Source organism: Myotis yumanensis, unplaced genomic scaffold (genome assembly GCF_028538775.1).
Source record: "Myotis yumanensis isolate MYYU_CA2020_CCGP unplaced genomic scaffold, mMyoYum1.0.hap1 SCAF_5, whole genome shotgun sequence".
Classification (NCBI taxonomy): domain Eukaryota; kingdom Metazoa; phylum Chordata; class Mammalia; order Chiroptera; family Vespertilionidae; genus Myotis; species Myotis yumanensis.
Window position 1 is genome coordinate 34,842,831 of NW_027223756.1, and position 21,071 is coordinate 34,863,901.

The 21,071-nt window shown below is 36.2% G+C and overlaps 1 protein-coding gene across 2 annotated transcripts in view; it reads left to right on the forward strand.

The window, feature by feature from the left end:
- Positions 1 to 21,071, forward strand: part of AFF4 (ALF transcription elongation factor 4) — an 84,635-nt gene that overhangs the window by 57,157 nt on the left and 6,407 nt on the right. For both annotated transcript variants that reach the window (XM_070415009.1, XM_070415008.1), the window contains 13 exons: positions 1,315 to 1,369; positions 2,121 to 2,158; positions 2,278 to 2,440; positions 3,120 to 4,037; positions 6,781 to 6,869; positions 7,466 to 7,706; positions 11,322 to 11,416; positions 12,004 to 12,067; positions 12,186 to 12,322; positions 13,149 to 13,220; positions 14,607 to 14,700; positions 15,539 to 15,582; positions 17,051 to 17,271. In XM_070415009.1, the coding sequence (XP_070271110.1) occupies positions 1,315 to 1,369; positions 2,121 to 2,158; positions 2,278 to 2,440; positions 3,120 to 4,037; positions 6,781 to 6,869; positions 7,466 to 7,706; positions 11,322 to 11,416; positions 12,004 to 12,067; positions 12,186 to 12,322; positions 13,149 to 13,220; positions 14,607 to 14,700; positions 15,539 to 15,582; positions 17,051 to 17,271 (2,231 nt within the window). The remainder of the gene's footprint in view (positions 1 to 1,314; positions 1,370 to 2,120; positions 2,159 to 2,277; positions 2,441 to 3,119; positions 4,038 to 6,780; positions 6,870 to 7,465; positions 7,707 to 11,321; positions 11,417 to 12,003; positions 12,068 to 12,185; positions 12,323 to 13,148; positions 13,221 to 14,606; positions 14,701 to 15,538; positions 15,583 to 17,050; positions 17,272 to 21,071) is intronic.

Below are 21,071 nucleotides of genomic sequence, written 5' to 3' on the forward strand. Positions count from 1 at the left end.
GCTTAGAGGAAATCAGTCATAGAAATGCACTAAGCCCTTGTCCAAAAGAAAACTTTTTTTCTGTCCCATTTAATTGGGCCAGTCTTAAAACACTTAATTCTATTATCATCTGCTAACTTTGTTTCTATTTTTTTATGTGATAATCAGAATTTGGGGTCAGATTTAGAAACTCAGGTTAAGCTTTGAGGGGAAAGTGTAAGTAGTTATTAGAGTAAAAAAACTTTTCTCCCACTGATTAGAGACTGTCATAAAATTTTAAGAAAAGTAATGGAACTACTAGTAATGAAAAATTAAAACTTTTTTCCAGTTGTAATTCTCCCTAATCTTTGTATTAATTTTTCCTCTTCTGTAAAAAGACAAGGAGTTTTCTCACATTTTAATTTTTTTTTTAATATATTGATTTCAGAGAGGAAGAGAGAGGGAGAGAGATAGAAACATCAATGATGAGAATCATAGATCAGCTAATTATTGCATACCTCACACTAGGGATCAAGCCTGCAACCCGGTCATGTGCCCTGACTGGGAATCAAACCGTGACCTGGTTCATAGGTCAACACTCAACCACTGAATTATGCCAACTGGGCTCAGATTTTAATTTTGATATTATGGCCTTAAGAAAAAATGTCTTTTTGTTTTCTAAATTTATTTGAATTTTAATCAAGGAAGATTTGGAATCTAGAGTTTATTTTTAACATATACATGGTCATTTTTATGGTATAGCCAAGTTTCTTACCCATAATCGTTACTTCTTATATAGGACACTCATCTTTCATAGTGAAGCATTTATGAACTAGAACTTTGACTTTTGTGTTCTGGTTTACACAATTACCCAATTGTACAAATCTCTTTATGGAACATTATGGACAATGAAAGAGAATTGCTGGTGCTTCTATTTTATCTTCCTTCTTTTTAGTAGCTATATCTCTCTAGTGGACTGTTGGGTATGAGTATGATAATTTGTTTTAATAAATAATGTGTGTGTGTGTATGCAATTAGAGAAAAATTAGAGTTAACAAAAGTGAGTATAAGAGTTTCTAGAAGGTGGCTTTTGTTTAATTAGAAAAGAAAAATGAATATATTACTTATGGAAAAGTTGGAGTTTCTGAAGTTTTAAATTACTTATTTCTCAATTATTACTCTGAATATGAACCAAACCAGACAGAATAAGACTTACTGATTCTTTTCTTTGTTTTTCAATTGACTATTTGGCTACCACAGTGATTATTTGTAGAATTCTTAGTAGATATTTAATACTCTGGTATGCCATGATAAACTGTTCCAAAAATAATAACCCTCTCTGCCTTTTCCCTCTAGTATGTTAAAAGATGACTTAAAGCTAAGCAGCAGTGAAGACAGTGATGGGGAACAGGTGTGTCTACTACTACATGATTTTGCCAGTCTCATACAGTATTTGTTTTCATTGTTTTTTTAATAAGAATTCTAATTTAAGAATACATTCTGCTTTCTAACATTGGAATGTTGTACTTCTCGGCTCTGTCTTTACACCTCCATTAAAAAAATTTTGTTGTTGTTTAATTCTCACCCAAGGATATATTTTTAATGATTTTAGAGAGAGAAACATCCATCCATTGCCTTCCCATATGCTCCCCAACCTAGGATCAAACCTGAAACCTAGGCATGTGCTCTGACCGGGAATCAAATCTGAAACCTTTTGGTGTGTGAGACCACGTTCCAACAAACGGAACCACCCAGCCAGGGCAAAAACTTGGCTTTTTCTTAATACTTATCAGGAATCAGAACATACTCATGAAGCATGAGATTGTTGACAAGAACTGTTAACAAAGCTTTTCCTCTTATCCTGGTACAGTGGGGCCTTGACTTACGAGTTTAATTCGTTCGAGACTGTCAACTCAATGCAAAAAATCGACCGAGAGACAGCTGGTATCTCAAAAAACTTGTTAGTCGGGACACTCGTAAGTCAAGGCCCCACTGTAATTAGTTGTTCTTTAACTTAAAACAGTATGTTGTGTTAAGTAAACATTGATGCATACATTAGAGCAACCAGTTTTTTTTTTATGAAACTTTCAGATATTGTTCATATTAAGTAGATGGAATGACATTTTTTCGTTCATGGATTTCTTCTCATGTTTTAATTTTAGGATTGTGACAAGACAATGCCAAGGAGTACACCAGGAAGGTAGGCATTCTTTTATTTCTTAAAATTGGTTGTTTGGTTGTCAGATTTGAATGTTTTCCTGTTGTCATTGTAAAAAAGAAAAGAAATGTTTGGTCATTTATATGTTTTATCTCTTTTAGTAACTCTGAACCTTCACACCATAATAGTGAAGGAGCAGATAACTCCAGGGATGATTCTAGCAGCCACAGTGGATCTGAAAGCAGCTCTGGATCTGACTCAGAGAGTGAAAGTAGTTCCAGTGACAGTGAGGCAAATGAGCCATCTCAGAGTGCATCTCCTGAGGTGAGAAGGAGGCAGGGGTATTTTCCATAGGCCCTCTCAAGGCCCCTGGTGATGCCTGACTCCAATATAAAAGGTGAAGGAAAGTAGGTTACATATTCTGACAAAAAGAAATTGAACTATCTTGTAGGAAAACTAGGTACTTCAGTTTTCTTTTTATTTGAACAAACATTTGGTCTAGTTAGGAATTACTTGAAGTCATATTTCAGGTCATGAAAATATTGGATTTTTTTTGGTTTGGCCTCTATTTTTGTGTCTTAACATGTTAATTTATGTTATTGTAGTCATTGTAGATAAAAAGAGTCTTATAGTATAATTTTATTGTAGTTTGATATAATGTGATTAAAAATCTCTGTTGGTACCTACATCATTTGTTTACTTTCTGGTTACTATATGATCTTTTAAAATTTTGCCTTTAAAGATGGATTCCTGATAGGAATACTTAATATTTAAAGGCTATATATATATATATAAAATATATATAATTCAGCTTATATCTTCTCATTCAGGTATTTAGATGTGATAGGCAATATTCTGCCCTATACCTTGGTTCACACAGAACTATGAAAAAACAAATAACCTTTGAGGCATTAGGCATTGTGTTTTTCCTCTTCCTGAGATTGTAAAGGAGGGAGAAAGCTTCAGTGTAGAAAAAAAGCATACTTATTTCTCTGTTTTTCAGCCTGAACCACCACCAACAAACAAATGGCAACTTGATAACTGGTTGAATAAAGTGAATCCACATAAAGTGTCACCAGCTTCTTCTGTGGACAGTAACATCCCATCATCTCAAGGCTATAAAAAGGAAGGCCGAGAACAGGGCACTGGGAATAGCTACGCTGACCCAGGTGGGTCTAAAGAAACAAGTTCTGCTACTCCTGGACGAGACTCTAAAACTGCTCAAAAGGGATCAGAAAGTGGGCGTGGGAGGCAGAAGTCTCCTGCACAGAGTGACAGTACAACACAGAGGAGAACTGTAGGCAAAAAACAACCCAAAAAGACCGAGAAGACAGCTGCTGAAGAGCCCCGAGGAGGCTTGAAGATAGAAAGTGAAACTCCCGTAGACATGGCTACCAGCATACCCTCCAGCAGACACAAAGCCGCCACCAAAGGCTCAAGGAAACCCAACATAAAAAAGGAGTCCAAATCTTCCCCTCGCCCTTCAGCAGAGAAAAAGAAATACAAGTCAACAAGTAAATCTTCCCAGAAGTCAAGGGAAATCATAGAAACAGATACCTCATCCTCAGATTCAGATGAAAGCGAGAGCCTTCCTCCTTCCTCACAAACTCCTAAGTACCCTGAGAGTAATAGGACTCCCGTTAAACCCTCCTCAGTGGAGGAAGAAGATAGCTTTTTTCGGCAACGAATGTTCTCTCCTATGGAAGAGAAGGAACTTCTTTCACCCCTCAGTGAGCCTGATGATAGGTATCCACTTATTGTGAAGATTGACCTGAATCTCTTGACTAGAATACCAGGAAAGCCTTACAAAGAAACAGAGCCACCGAAGGGGGAAAAGAAAAATGTGCCAGAGAAGCACACAAGAGAGGCTCAGAAACAAGCTTCAGAAAAAGTTTCCAATAAAGGCAAGAGGAAACATAAGGTTTGTAAAGAGTTTTGTTGTTGTTTTGTTTTTCAACATCAGAATCTGAAATGCAGTGGAAATCTCAGCCAAAAATAACTAGTTGAGTCATAGCTATGAGAGAAATAGAGGTTAACCCAAGGCCCAGTTGAGGCTTCAGATAGAACAGTCTTCTAAAGACCACTGTGCCTCTGCCTGTCTCCTTTTGTAAAGCAGCATAGTTTCTAATTAGGTCAGAAATGAGCCAGTGCTGCTGTCCAGAGAGTGTGCTGGACAGTGTAGAGGTGAGAGAGAAGCAGAGATTGTAAACTGGCCTTCACAGGGTCCTTCACATTTTGGGTTGAAATGTCTTTAGTTGGGATATGTACTCTCCAGGTTGTCACACTTCTCTTTTATACGCAAACCAAGTTGCATCTTTTAAATTACTAATTCCAGCTAAAAAATTGTCTCACCGATTTTGACACATCCTTAAGAATTTCACCAATCCATTGTACATAACTCTGCCCAGCTCTTTTCAAACACCCATATCTGCAAGTTCAGAACTAAAACTTCTGCTGGCACATACCTCTCTAAATACTTCCAAGATAATTTGGATTTAGAAATGAAGCTTGGTGTATATATTTAAGGTCAGCTTTTTTTAGACCCAGGAAATGTAAAAACTCACAATGTCTAAGATTGGAGGATAATAGATATATAATGGGAGGATAATAGACATATAGAGAGTTGAACAACTTACATATTTAATGGAGAAAAGCAGCCTAATCTTTTCAGTTCTTGTGAGGAATTTTTCAGTTCTAGTTAGGAATTTTTAGAGGAAAGTAAATTTTAATAATCTGTTTTGAAGAATAGTGTAATTTCCTGAACATAGATGTGAATATGATTATAAAAGACTGAAAGCGTGAACAGGTGAACAGATAGGTACCAGATGGTCTCAGAACAATACTCCCCACTTGACTTTGAGAATTTCATGTAGGAGGATAGGAAGAATACAGCGTTTTCTTTCTTTTTTCCCCCCGAATCCAACATTCAATTTTTAATTTTTTAAAAAATTTTTATATATTTTTTAAATTTTATTTTATTGTTTAAAGTATTACAAATAGTAGTACGTATGTCCCCTTTTTTCCCCCCATTGACCTTCCCCCAGCCTCCCCTACCCCCTGCATTTTCTTAAAATGAAGTGAGTTAGAGGTTTTTTTCTCTCTTTTTCTAAAAACCACGGTACTATGTGCATGATGAGATATATTTGGACAAATTAGAATAATACTTGTGTCTCCTTTTTTTGTATCTTCATAAGGTGAAGATATTTTAAAATTTGAATTTCTAGAAAACTTGGATTTCAGTACTACGGTATAGCTAATGATTTCCCTTATTGTAGTGTAGGGAAGCTTTATTCAACTAGTAAGCTGTTTAGGGCTACTGGCCTCTATAGTCCATAGCCTTGAATTGTTAGATATGATTATGGGTTTAATTCATAGAATTACATGAAATAAGAGCTTGTATATGATAGGCTGTACTTTTTAGAAAGCTAATATATTGAATAAAAATACGGTCCTTTTATGCTTAACACATAATACATGTTCTTTATAAGATTTTCAAATGTTTAAAATATAGTAGAGAAAATGAAGGTCCTTTTTATTCTTTTTTTAAATATGTTTTTATTGATTTTAGAGAGAGAGAAAGGAGGAGGGAGAGAGAGAAAGAGGGAGAGAAACATCCATCAGTTGCTTCCTGTATGCATCCTGACGGGACTGAACCCAAAACCTAGGTATGTGCCCAGATAAGGAATTGGACGAACTGGAAACCTTTTGGTGTATGGGAGGGCACTCAGTCAACTGAGCCACATCAGCCTTTTTTACTCTTTTGCTTAAAGCTGTATTATTTACAAGAAAATATCTCCTTCCTCTAAAGGAGTATCCCATATCTCCTTCCCTCCCTTAAATCTCACTTTTACATATTCCTCCCAAGTTTTCTATATCAATACTTGTAAGTCAGCCCTGGCCACTGTGGCTCAGGGTGTTGTCCTGTGTACCAAAGGGTTGCTGGTTCGATTCCAGGTCAGGGCACATGCCCCGGTTGTGGGCTCGATCCCCAGTAGGGCTGTGAAGAAGGCAGCCAATCAATTATTATTATTATTATTCTCTCTCATCAATGTTTTTATCTCTCCCTTTCTCCCCCTTCCTCTCTCAAATCAATACAAATATATTTAAAAATAAATAAAAATGTTATGCTAAGGGAGCCAGATACAAAATGGCACCGGTATATGATTTCATTTATATGAACTGTCTAGAATATGCAAATTCATAAAGACAAAATGTATAGATTAATGATTGCTAGTGTCTGGAGGTGGAGACAATAGGGAGTGACTGCTAATGGGTATAGGGTGACTTTTTAAGATGATGAAAATGGTCTAAAATTGGTTGTTTCCCTGGTTGTACAACTCTGAATATAATAAAAGCCATTGAATTGTGTGCTTTCAAAGATTGAATTTTATGGTATGTGAATTACATCTTAATTTTAATTTCACACACCCTCCCCCCACCCCAAAAGACTACAGGAAATTTGTTTTAATATTTGGGCTCTGTTTATCTAAAATAGGTGACTTCTACTCAGCCTTAAAACCTTCTTCACTAAACATTGTTTAAATGAATTCTTTTATTTCACATTTGTCCTCTTACTGAAGTTTTTCAGGGATAAACTGTTTGGGGGTGACTGGTTCTGGAATTTATAAAGTTCAAACCTAGCAGCTCTTTCTGTTTTCATCCAGAATGAAGATGATAACCGAGCCAATGACAGCAAGAAACCCAAAACAGAGGAAAAGAACTTAGCAGGCCACAAGCCACCCAGCAACAGAGAGTATGTACCTAAAACATGTTACATGTGTGTTACTATATGTTTGTAATTTGCTTTTGGGCTTCCTAACATTATCTTAGAATGTTCCTTTTAGCAAGTATATATCATATACATGTATACACATAACATACACCAAATAGTGGGGGCTTTTGCTTTTATCTAACAGGGATGGAAAGTATTTAAGGTTTAGTCATTTTTTTCTCTGCTCTTTTTTTAGTGGAGTTAGGGGTGAGTATGGTAAGAAAGTAAAGCTTTACAACTTTCTGGCTAGATAAGTTTATCTGTAACTTGCAAGAGACTAATTGCTAATTTATGAGCATTAATATCTTCATTCACCATCATCTTTTTGTTGTTATTCAACTAGTATTTATGAATACTTGTTGTGTGGCAGGCCAAGGGTTAGGCATTGGTGTATAACCATGGCAGGGGAAAGCCTGACAAGATGCATGCAATCATGAAATTTACAGATTTGTTTTGCAAAAATCATATGTCCTAGTTATAGGTAACAGCAAATTTGTCTTGAAAGCAAAGAGAAATGAAAAAACTCCATTGCCCCTATGACTGTGTGGAGAAATGAGGGCATTTGTTTGGTTTGGCAGGTCATCTAAACAGAGTGTGGCAAAAGAAAAAGATCTGTTGCCTTCTCCTGCTGGGCCTGTTCCTTCAAAAGATCCAAAAACGGAGCATGGCTCTCGGAAGAGGACCATTAGTCAGTCTTCTTCCTTAAAGTCAAGTAATAACAGCAACAAGGAGAATAGTGGCAGCAGCAAAAACAGTTCCTCCACGTCAAAACAGAAGAAAACTGAAGGGAAGACTTCCAGTAGCTCTAAGGAGGCCAAGGTAAGAAACTGGGGGCCTTAGTCTTGAAAATCAATTTCATTGCCATGTGACTTCTCCAAGGTGACGCTGTACTTTGAAAATTTTGTAAACTTCTCATTAAATTTCTAAATCCGTGCATTTTTAATCTTAAAATGTCATGTTCTTGATAATAAACTAATGCAGTGATCTAAGACCATGAAAGCAGCAAGTCAGCTAGCTACATGCCTAGTAATTAAGATAGAAAACCATAATTGGAAGAGTTGGTTGTGGGAAAACAGTTGATTATGATCAAATTATAAATAGTTCCAATTGCTTCTCTATGGTTTGAAATTGGCTTCAGATTTTTAAAAATTGGATTTCATAAGCAAGTCATATTACATAAAATGACAAAGCAACCATTTGGCTTTGATTTGTGAAGAAGAAAAACATTCTTTGAGCTAACACTGGAATTATTTCTAAAGCCTGATCATATGTAGGGGACTATCCTTAATGTATGTGGATGGAAATTAGTGCAGTTTTAAAAAAGCTGCTTTGATCTATCACCCTCAATGCAAATAAATAAAAATCTTTATTTGCATTGCTTTCTAAATTGTTCTGATCCAGGAGCAAACTCTATGACAAAATTAAGAAAATACCTATATTTTTAAGAATATAATTCACTGGATTATTTGTAACTTAAGTAGCAAAGGTTTGAGACTTGAAAAATTAGATGAAAGCAGTTAGTCCTATTCACTAAATGTGGTAATTACGTCTTTTAAATTGAGGTAATTTTAATTGTGAACAAAGTGTCTCAAATGGAAATTTACAGAAGGCCTTTTCTCTAGCTGGACACCTTTCTGTAGTAGTTTAGTCCTAGTATCCTCTGGAACCTGAGTGTCCTGTTGGCTTCCTTCACTGCTCCAGATCTCTACTAACCTGCTTTTTGGCTCTTTCTCTATTTTCTTCTCCTTTAATTGTAGGATTTTGAGGCCTATATGCTTATTTCGTGAAACGTATTATCTTTTTTTTTTTTTTAAGCACTTACTCAATAGCTCGCCTGCTCATTTGGCTTCTGTTAATCTCATAGGTAAAACTCACTGCCTGTATCTCTTCCTTATTGGTTCATTAGCTTCTTGAAAGCAGGGATTTGTATCTTACTTGTTTTGTGTTTTATCCAGTGTTGAACTTACTGGGTAATCAAGAAATATTTGTTGAATCAAATGGGGATATTTGGTACTCTGTTGTTATCGACAAACTATAAAATAGAGGCCCTGATCACTTTAATTTTAAGATCTTATGGAAGTTGTTAAAATTACTGTTAGTCTTGGCATTTTCCAGTTTAAACAATTATATATGGATTTATGAAAGAAAAATCTTTAATTTAGTTAGAAAACATGCTATTTCTTATATCAACTAAAGAAAAATTAATATGACAGACCAAAATTTCATATAATTTTTATTTTGTTTTTTTCTAGATATTTGCTCATATCAAATTTTTTAAAATGACATATAGCTATTCAATAGTGTCTCCTTATGTTTATAATATCGGTAACATCTCTACTTATGTTCCTCTCATGCTCTTAATATTAGCTGTGTGCCATCTCTCTTTTTCCCTTGATCAGTCAGTCTCATCAGAAGCTTATCAGTTTTACTTGTCTTTTCAAAAAATAGCCTTTGTTTTTGTTGATGCTCTGTAATTTATTTTGTTTTCTATTTCATTAATTTATACTCTTATCTTTTTTTAAAATGTTTTTGAATTGATTTTAGAGAGAGAGGAAGGGAGAGGAAAAGAGAGATAGAAACTGATGAGAGAGAAACAGTAATTGATTGCCTCTCGCAGGCCCCCGCATTGGGGATGGAGACTGCAATCCAGGCATGTGCCCTGACCAGAAATCAAACTGGGGACTTCTTGGTTCATGGGTCGATGCTCAACCACTGAGTCACACCAACCACGCCATACTCTTATCTATATAATTTCCTTTTTTATTCTTTTTGTTTGTTTTATTATTATTTTTACTAACTTTTAGAGATGAATATTTCATTAATTTTTAAATTAATTTTAAGCCTCCCCCCCCCCCCCCCCAATATGAGCAGTTAGACTATATATTTACCTTTAAATACTGCTTTAGCTGCATTGCACAAGTTTTGGTATATAATGTTTTTATAACATAATTTAAAATGTTTTCTAATTTCCATTGTGATTTCATCTTAGATCAAAGAGTTACTTAAAAGTACATTACTCGCCGAAACCGGTTTGGCTCAGTGGATAGAGCGTCGGCCTGCGGACTGAAAGGTCCCGGGTTTGATTCCGGTCAAGGGCATGTACCTGGGCTGTGGGCACATCCCCAGTGGGGAGTGTGCAGGAGGCAGCTGATCGATGTTTCTCTCTCATCGATGTTTCTAGCTCTCTATCTCTCTCCCTTCCTCTCTGTCAAAAATCAATAAAATATATTTAAAAAAAAAAAAAAAGTACATTACTCAATTTCCAAACATACAGAGATTTTCTAGTTATCTTTTGGTTAGTCCTTCTACCTTAATTGCATTGGAACTGGAGAGTGATCTGCAGGGTAGCAATCTTAAAATTTGTTAAGATTTGCTTTATATTTCTAAAGTACATGGAAGATTTTTCTAATATTAAATATTTGCTTAACCCTTTGAGTGCCAACCAATATCCTAGGAACTATGCTAAAATTGCCAAGGCATTTTTGCTGATTTTACAGCAGTTTAGGAAAAGAAAATTAGGAATAGCGAGTAAATGAAGTTACATATTCAAAAACTTAAGGAAACCTTTACTACATTGACATATTTAGCAATATCATCATCACTAATAAAAGCACACTTAGAACTGGACGCCATTTCGAAGCTTTTTTTTTTTTTTTTTTAATATATATTTTATTGATTTTTTACAGAGAGGAAGGGAGAGGGACAGAGAGTCAGAAACATCGGATCAGCTGCCTCCTGCACACCCCCTACTGGGGATGTGCCCACAACCACGGTACATGCCCTTGACCGGAATCGAACCTGGGACCCTTCAGTCCGCAGGCCGACACTCTATCCACTAAGCCAAACCGGTTAGGGCCATTTCAAAGCTTTGATAGCGCTCCCAGCACTTTTGGTGAAAGACAGGAGAAGCGCGATTGCGCTCCCCAGCACTCTAGGGGTTAAAAAGAAGCATCTACATATATTGGGGATAGGGATCTATATAATTTTATTAGATTAATCATGTTTTCAACCCTTTTCTATGCTGATTGATATTTTACCAGTTCTATTATTGTTTACTGAGAGAATTGTGTTTTACTTCTGTTATTTCTACAAATATATAGGATTTGTCTATTTCTTACAGTTTTACCATTTTTTTAAAATTTACATATATTTTATACATAATATTACATCAGTTTTAGATGATTTGATATATGTATATATTTTTAAATGATCACTACAGTAAGTCTAGTTAGCATCCGTCACCACACAGTGATTTTATATATCACACACATACAATTTTTACATAAGAAAGTGTTGAAATATCTGGAAATTTTTTTTTTTAATTTTCAGAACCTTCAGTTTTCCTTCAATAAATCTGAAGTTAGGCACTATAAATCTAAAAGCTATCCAATCTCCTCACAATTTAAAACATAGGTTATATATTTTTTTGGTCAGGAAAAGGCTTCAAATAGCTCCTCTAACTGTCCGACATCTACACCAAATCCTGAAGTTTCAAAGCCTCGGAGAACAAAGCTTACCTTTGATGACAGGTGAGATAAATTAAGATTTTTTATGCATTCAAGAAATCATGCCAGTCAGCATATAAGAAATTCATTTTCATTTCTGTCATTGACTAGAAGAATTCATACTGTGATCTACAGAATAATTGGCTTTTAATTTGAAAGGCACCCACTAGCCCCAAGTATTGTTCCTCTGAGTTAACTCTATGACTCTTGTTGGGAATGTGAATGATGTGTCTTCTGGTAGAACCTTATTGCTGCTGATATGACTGTTTAAAATAAGGGTTTTCTTAAATATGTAAGAATAATGTTGGGTTTTCCCCTCCATTTTGATAAGAGATTATTTCTCCTATTTAATCTTTTATTTACTCTAAAGTTCTCAAACAACTTGGGTAAGTTAGTATTTAATATTAGGGAGCTTGATTTCTGTTTTGCCATGAGTTGGCCAATACTATTTATGCTCAATGTAAACATCAGGAAAATAGTGAATCAAATGTTTTAGTAATTGCTCATTTTCTTGTGGACATGAAAACTGAGGGATGCTAGAGATTTAAATGAACTATTGTCATCTTATGAAAAATTTACCACATTATTTACAATAAAAATTTACATTGCAGAAGTTATTCAGCAGACCATTATTTACAAGAAGCAAAAAAGCTAAAGCACAATGCAGATGCATTGGTATGTAAACATTCTCTTCACATTTATATATTTAATTAGATTTAACTAACTCTTCACTTGTTGTTTGTTTCCATACCACATCAGTGGAGCTCTCATTATTTTTTTCTTCTTTCTTCAGTCTGACAGGTTTGAGAAAGCTGTATACTATCTTGATGCTGTGGTATCTTTCATTGAATGTGGGAATGCATTAGAGAAAAATGCTCAGGAATCCAAATCCCCATTTCCTATGTATTCAGAGACAGTGGAGCTCATCAAGTAAGTGGGGAAACTTGCCATATCATTGGCAATATTATTTCTCTGGTCTATCTAGGAAGGGGTTGATATAACTATATAGTCATGCACTGCATACCAACATTTTGGTCAATGATAGACCACATGTATGATGGTCCCATAAGATTATAGTGGGACTGAAAAATTTCTATCACCTAGCATTGTGGATCTGTGATAATGTCACAGCACAATGCCTTATTTGTTTATAGTGATGCTGATGTAAGCAAACCTGCACTTGCCCATCTCGTATAAAAGTATACCATATACATATTACTTAATGATGGCAATGTTACTGGTTTATGTGTTTACTCCTTATCATTATTTTAAAGTATACTCTTTCTACTTACATTAAAAAAAAATTTACCGTAAAACAAAGTATGACGTGTTATATGTCTTATGTTTACCCCATCTTTTGATTGCATTGTTTTCTCTTGCACTTGATTTAATTTTGTGTTATTTTGTACAGTAACATGCTGTACAGACTTGTAGCCTAGGAACAATAGGCTTCATCATGTAGCCTAGGTCTGTGGTAGGCTATACTATCTAGGTTTGTGTAAGTGAGCACTGTGGTGTTCCCACACGATGAAATCGCCTAACGACATGAACATATCCCTGTCGTTAAGCAGCATGACTATATATAATAGAGCTAAGGAGGATGTTTAATCCTTTATTGTCCTTGGATAAGGAGAATTAGATACTTCAATGAGTACTTTTGCCTTTATGTAGGTTAGAGTCTAATGTTTTAAGGACTAAGGTAGTCAGAAGATTAAGTTAAAATACCGTGTCACTTGTTTGTTATTTTAACTCACAGATACACTATGAAACTAAAGAATTACTTAGCACCAGATGCTACAGCTGCAGATAAAAGACTCACAGTACTTTGGTAAGTGTTGTGTATTCTAACCTCTGCTGAATGTCAGGCAGTTCTCTAGTAAATTGTGCTGTGTATGTGCTTCTGAAAATTATCCTTGAATCAACATTCTATAACCCAGTCATAAATCTATTCTTGATGGGTAAGGTAGAAAATAACTCAAAATTCCTATTGAAAGGTTTTAATAGTTGTCAGTCTCTGATCCATTGCCCTCTTGACAAAAGTCTTGGCAGAGTGGGATTAATACGAACTCTAATTGTCTTAAATGGTTACTTTTCCAGGCTCTTTATTTATTTATTTATTTATTTATTTTGTATCCTCTCTCTCCATTCACATATACCTTTCCTTGGGAAGCAAATGTTTAATTTTCTCAGAATAAAGAAAGTGGTTTGTTTGCTTGTATTTCAGGGAGATGTAGCAGTTCATTTGTTATAGTTATTTATCTGGCACTATGTTTAACCTCTGGGAATATAGCTGTGTATAGAACTGACATGGTCCTATTTATCATAGTGTCTGTCTACTGTGAGGAGACAGACATTAATCAAATAATCACAACTATATGAATTAAGTAGTTTGAAAGAAAAGTATATGTAATGGTAAGAGTAGAGTATAGGGAGACCTAGTCTTTAGGTAGAGGGAACATATGCAAGGGCTGAATAGTGGAAAGAAACTGGAAACTATAGAAGAAGCAAAAGAAGACCAGTGAGCCTTAGCTGGTTTCTCTCAATGGATAGAATGTAGGCCTACAACTGAAGGATCCTGGGTTTGATCCCGGTCAAGGGCATATACCTTGGTTGCAGGTTCGATTCCCTGGCCCTTGTTCGGGGCACATGTGGGAGGCAACTAATTGGTATGTCTCTCTCAGATTGATGTTTCTCTCTTTCTGTCTCTCCCCCTCCCTTCTACTCTCTAAAAATCAATGGAAAAATATCCTTGGGTGAGGATTAACAACAACAAAAAAAGAAGACCAGTGAGAAGTGAAAGTGACCGAAGCTATGTTAAGGCTTATATGTATTTCCTCAGAATTGTAATATTTATAGTTGAGTTTCCTAGTTTCTGTTGTTTAATTTTAGATTACTTATAATTTGATCTATTGAGTTTGCCCCTCAATTTTTAAGTGCATTTGTTACAATGACATGTTGGGTCCTGTGGGTGAGGTTTTAATTTTTGAATGTCAGCAAATAGGAAGCTAGTCCTAGGTATCTTTCCCTTCCTTCTCCTCTCTAGGGCATGTGTCAAAACTATCTTTTGGTTTTGCCTAAGAGTTAGTGCTGTTGACTTTATGCCTTGGTCTGCTCACATGAGCCAATTCTATACTCTTGCACATGATTCAAAGCTTGTACAGATGAGGCCAGAGTGTGTTGTCCTGTAAATAAACTGCCCTTTTCCATTGATTAGCCTGAGATGCCAGTCTCTGCTGTACCTGAGGCTATTCAAACTGAAGAAGGAAAATGCTCTGAAGTACTCAAAGACATTGACAGAGCACCTGAAGGTAAGTGTGCCAAAGAGGAGGGTCCATTTGCCAGGAGACAAAATGTTTAGTCTTCTATCCCTACTCCAGAAGTGCCCTCATGTTTTACCTGCCATGGCAAGGGAGGAGCTACTGTTTGGGAACTTTCAAATAAGTTTGAGGTTTCTTGTAAATTTTTAAATGCACATATATCTGATTGTAGAACCTATGTAGCATCATTCAGTAGCTCTTAACATTTCACTAGATGTAGGCTATTTTTATCATGAAACCTAATTTATACTTGTAAAATGGTCTCTTGTTTTTCCTACCATCTTTCCTTAGACGACTTAGAGTTTTCTAAAATGTCTTTGTTATTTCCTTTAATAGCAACACATAAATCTTCCTCAAATTCTGCCCTAATTATGATTTGGAGCCCTTCAGTAGCTTACCATTGCCTGCAGGATCAAGCCCAAGTTTTTTACCCGGACGTCTAAGGTCCTCAAGATCTTTCTCTCTCTTGTTCCTTATCTAAACCTGTGCTCCAGGTTAACTTTGTGGGTCTCATACATTATCTTTTCTGCCGCCTTTGCATGTGTAATGACTCCCTTCTCCCTTCTTCTTTGTCAGTCTCTTACTCGTTCGTTGTGTCTCACTTAAGCCCTGCAGAACACTCCAGCTCTTACCTATAACTTCTTTCTATTGACGTTTACACACACACACACACACACACACACACACACACACACACACACATTTTGGTTTTTAATTTCCAAGGCTTCTTAAGATCAGTTCTGGCCCAGTGCTTGAATATATTTAGTACTTTATAAGTAGTGTTGTTGTTTTTTAAATTTTTGTTAAGTACATTTTATTTTCTCCACAGAATTCTTATAATAATTCTCAAGCACCATCACCTGGCTTGGGAAGGTACGTCTATTTTATTCAATAAAATATTATTTGTGACAAGTTTATTTTTATATAAAAGTGGAATAGTTAGGGTCTAATTTCCAAAAATGGTAAGATGACAACCTTTTAAAAAAATGAAAACTATCTCTAATTAAGTATTTTTAAATATTTTATCTTTTTTATAAATTGAAATAGGATAATAAACATAATCTTACAAAGATTAGAGAGGAGGGGACATTTCACCTGCAGAAATCTGAGTTATTTTACAGCACTTTAACTCTTCTCACAGGTTGATTTCTGTAACTACTTGGGTTTATATCACAGTGGGTTTATCTTTACTAAAGTCTCGACAATGCCAGAATTTAATAACTGAGGTATGATTGTGGTTTCTCCTCCACCTCCACATCACTTTATCCCACTCTCCCCCCAAAAGGGGAAAAATATATAAATCTTCTTTTTTGGGGATAAGTTTGTTCACTTAATATGTTTATGTTAATTGACATTTTGTCTCTGCCCTTATGTATTATCTTAACCAAATTATAGTGCCAAAAGTGCAGATAAAAATTTTTCTTTTTTTTAAACAATTTTTTAAAGTTCTCACCTGAGGATATGTTTTTATTTATTTGAGAGAGAAACATCAATCTGAGAGAATCAAGATGAGAGAGAAACATCTATCTGTTGTCTTCTATATGGGGTGTGCCCCAATTGGGGAATGAACCTACAACCCAAATATGTGCCCTGAATCGGGAATTGAACCACAACCTATTGGTTTCGGAACGTTGTTCAACTAACTGAGCCACACCAGGGCTAGATAAAAATATTCTTAACAAATAGCTCCCCCCAGCACCACCTCCAACTTTTGTTTGATTTTTCTTTTTTTGTTTATGATCTTGGGCATTTTCACAAAGTTTAGTACTGAAATGAACCTGCCAGCTTTCAAGATGTGTTTTCTAAAAAATATTTAATTGACAGAATCTTGAGATGATTACAGTTGATTGGGAAAGCTGTCTCTTCAACAGCTCTGAATAACTTGGTTAAACTATAAAAGTACCAGAAATTATGGAATTAAAAATAAGATGTTCCCATTTACTATCGCATTTTTTTTCTTTGGTGCTAAATTATTCATTCCACCCAACTTTTCACAAAACAGTTTGAAAAGTACCTAAATATATAATCCCATTGAAAGTTTTGGACTGGGAGTGAGGCAATCTAACTTATGAACTATAGTACTAGCATTTCTTTCCCATCTCTTGTTCTGTTGCCATTTATTAAAACAAAGCATCCAGATAAAATGATAATTCACAGTGGTCTTTAGTGAGTGAAGTACTTATTTAAAAGAAATTGTACTTCCCTGGGAACCCTTGAAGTTTGAAAGAATCTTTAAATTTTAAAAACCTTCATATGGGCTCTTCCTAAAAGCCCGTATTACATTGATTTTGTCATGTTCACTATAACCATATGAATAAATTTCCTGTTTCTGTGTGTGTAGCAAAGCTGTTGGGATGCCTTCCCCTGTTTCTCCAAAGCTGTCGCCAGGCAATTCAGGAAATTATTCTTCTGGGGCCAGTAGTGCTTCAGCAAGTGGTTCTTCAGTGACCATTCCACACAGGATCCACCAGATGGCAGCCAGCTATGTTCAGGTTACATCTAATTTCCTCTATGCCACAGAAATCTGGGACCAAGCTGAGCAGCTTTCCAAAGAACAAAAAGGTAGGACGGTCTCTGGAGAAACTTTGAGGGGTGGAATTGTTAAAAGGAACTTTTATGGCCTAGTTAAGTAAGTGTCTGGTCTGCATTTTTAGCTTATCATCTAGTTTATTAGTAGAGTTAATGATAATCAGTTTGCCTTTGTTCTGATATATTAAATGTTGTTCGTACTATAAAAGTAATAAAATAGGATGTTCTGTTCTAGGATGATTAACAGTAAAATTAGCTATAGGATAGGATCACATCCAGACAACATATACATATTGGATATTATAAGAAAGCATGTTTGTATTAGATTTTTAGGTATATTGTAAGAAACTTCATGTGATGAAAGAGACTACAAAATGAATAGATTTCTAGCATTTCTTTTAAATTTAATTTTTAATCCTCACATGATATTTTTCCCATTTTTTTTTTTTTTTAAGAGAGAGAGTGTGGAAGGTGCGGGGAGGGGAGAGAAAGAAACATTGATGTGAGAGAGACTCATCGATTGGTTGCCTCCTGCACGAGTCCCAATCAGGGCAGAGACCGAACCTACAACCCAGGTTATGTGCCTTTGACTGGGAATTGAATCTAAGACGCTTAGTGCTTGGGCCGACACTCTAACTATTGAGCAACCCAGCCAGGGCATCTAGGGCATTTTATAATATTAGATCATTTGAGGCTTGCACTTCAAGTTTATCTCCCAAATTAAAAACAATGAGAATTATAAAGAATTTAAAGACCTTAAGAAAAAGTACTATATAAATACCATGTTATTTTAGTAGACGTTATTAGTATGTATGTGTGTGTGGCATCTATTCAGATAGATCCTTTGTAAAGAAACACTAAAGTAGCCCTAGCGGATTTGGCTCATTGGATAGAGCATTGGCCTGTGGACTGAAGAGTCCCGGGTTCAAGTCAAGGGCACATGCCCAGGTTGCAGGCTCGATCCCCAGTAGGGGGCATGCAGGAGGCAGCCGAACAATGATTCTCTCTCATCATTAATGTTTCTGTCTCTCTCTCCCTCTCCCTTCCTTTCTGAAATCAATAAAAATATATAAAAAGAAAAAGAGCTGTAACCGGTTTGGCTCAGTGGATAGAGCGTTGGCCTGCGGACTGAAGGGTCCCAGGTTCGATTCCGGTCAAGGGCATGTACCTTAGTTGCAGACACATCCCCAGTAGGGGGTGTGCCGGAGGCAGCTGATCGATGTTTCTCTCTCATCGATGTTTCTAACTCTCTATCCCTCTTCCTTCCTCTCTGTAAAAAAATCAATAAAATATATTTAAAAAAAAAATACTAAAGTAGTCAATCAGGTGTCCTTTTGTCACAAAGTACATTTGAATACTGATAGTATGAACAGATAATCAGATGAAAATGAAAGATTCCTATCCCTAAAGAGGGGTGTGACGGCACAATGGAAGGGGAACCTCAATATTTAACAAAGTTGTGTTTTTAATTTGTTTCTAATATTTTAAATATTGTCAGTACTGCTCAGGAAAGGTTACAAATCTGAAATTCTTCAGTCACCCCTACTTTACTTGTTTTTTTAAATATATTTTTATTGATTTCAGAGAGGAAGGGAGAGGGAGAGAGAGATAGAAACATCAATAATGGATCGGCTGCCTTCTGCATGGGATTGAACCCGTAACCTGGGCATGTGCCCTGGCCGGTAATCGAACCGTGACCTCCTGTTCTTAGGTCAACACTCAACCACTGAGCCACGCCGGCTGGCACCCCAGCTTTACTTTCTATTCTCCCTGATGTGAGTTTGTAGCCTCTTTCTTCCTTTCCTTTTCTTCCTTTTTCCCCTTTTTTGCATGGTAGTTTTCCAACATTGACTAAAGCAGTGGTTCTCAACCTTCCTAATGCCGCTACCCTTTAATACAGTTCCTCATGTTGTGGTGACCCCCAGTTTCATTGTTACAAATTGAACATAATTAAAGCATAGTGATTAATCACAAAAACAATATGTAATTATATATGTGTTTTCCGATGGTCTTAGGCGACCCCTGTGAAAGGGTCGTTCGACCCCCAAAGGGGTCGGGCCCCACAGGTTGAGAACCGCTGGACTAAAGGAAACAGCTTCAACAACACAACATTTTGCTAACCATGTTCCATCTCTCCTTGCCCCTCATTCTTTTCCTGGAGTATTTTAAAATAAATACCCATGCTGGGGTTCTTGTTCCAGTATCAAGAGTCTAGAGACAGAAGCATAATTTTGAAAGGCATTTGGGAGTCAGAGGAGCTTAGCTTAAAGGAAACTAAGATCTAATGTCTAAGTTCTTAAAGTCTAAGGTCTAAAAGGTCTCCTTGTCTCAGGACCCCATGCTTTTTATTAACACAAATTGTCCTGAGGTGAGGCAGAGATACACACTTCAAAGGGTCAGGGTTTCATACAGAGTCCATTGTCAGAATGGGGGAATTAGCCTACGGCTGTTCAGGTGTTTGGCCAGTAGGAGGCAATAACATGTCGATTAAGATGCCCTTTAGCTGTCTGGCAGCCAAGCAATAATCCCTTTTCAGGTTTGGGGAAATGCCCTCAGCCATTCCCAGATGCAGCCCTCCTGTCATGCTGGAATTGGTTTCCGGCATACCCAATTATGACATTGCACCTAAATACTTTGATATACATCTTTAGGTGAGAGACTTTTCAAAAACATGATCACCATACCTTTATCACAGCCACCCAAATTAATAATAATTATTTTAAATCATCTTCTATCTAGTCTACCATCATATTTTTCTGTTATCTCAAATATGCCCCTTTTTTAACAATTGGATTTGGTTTAGACAGGATCTAAACATTCATTGATCAGTCTCAAGTATTTTGTTTTGGTTTTTGGTCATGCCATTGATGTCAAGGAGAAACTGGGCCATAGACTATATCATATTCTGGATTTGACTGATTGCTTTCTTATGGTATCATTTAGTTTGCTCTTCTCTGTCCCCTTTATTTCCTTCATACTGATAGTTAACATCTGTTTTTTTTCTTTTTCCTAATCCTCACCCAAGGATATGTTCACATTGATTTTAAAGAGAGAGTAAGGGAGTAGGAGAGATAGAGAGTGAGTGAGAAACATCGGTATGAGAGAAACATCGATCAGTTGCCTCCTGCATGTGCCCTAAGCAGGGATCAAATCCACAACCTGGCTATGTACCCTCACCGGGAATTGAACCTGCGACCTATATAGGATGATGCTCAACCAATGAAACATATTGGCCAGGGCTGATAGTTATATCTTGAAGCTTGATTAGTTAGACTCAAGTTTATTATTTTAGATAAGAATGTTTCATAGGTGGCACTCTAGATTTTCTATTACATCATAGTGTAAGATTCCCTATTAATCTTTAACTTCATGCTTTTAGCACTCATTCATGATCACTACTTATATTTATTAAAATGCATCAGGAATTTTCTGTTCTGATATTCCTGCTACATTAATTAGCTGGAATTCTATAAAGAGGACCCTTTTCTTCTCAACTATTTGATTACTTCTTGCCTTATTTAAGTAGGCTGAGAGCTTTATCGTGAGAATGACCCCTTTTTCTGTGCATGTATATCAACTGTCTTTGTTGTCTGAGTCCTACATCCCTTTATCTTCTCCCAAAATTGCATTGGGATCAAATGTTAGGATACTGTTATACTCTCCTCCTCTCTACACCCACCTCACATGTACATCAGCCTGTATTTGTTCACATAGGAAGAATCCTTTTATTTCTGTCCCTTATATTTTTAAACTACTGTCTATAACATGGGATGTTGCATGGCATATGATTACAGCAGAAAGGTTGGATACAGGCTGTCAAAAGTGTGTAAACC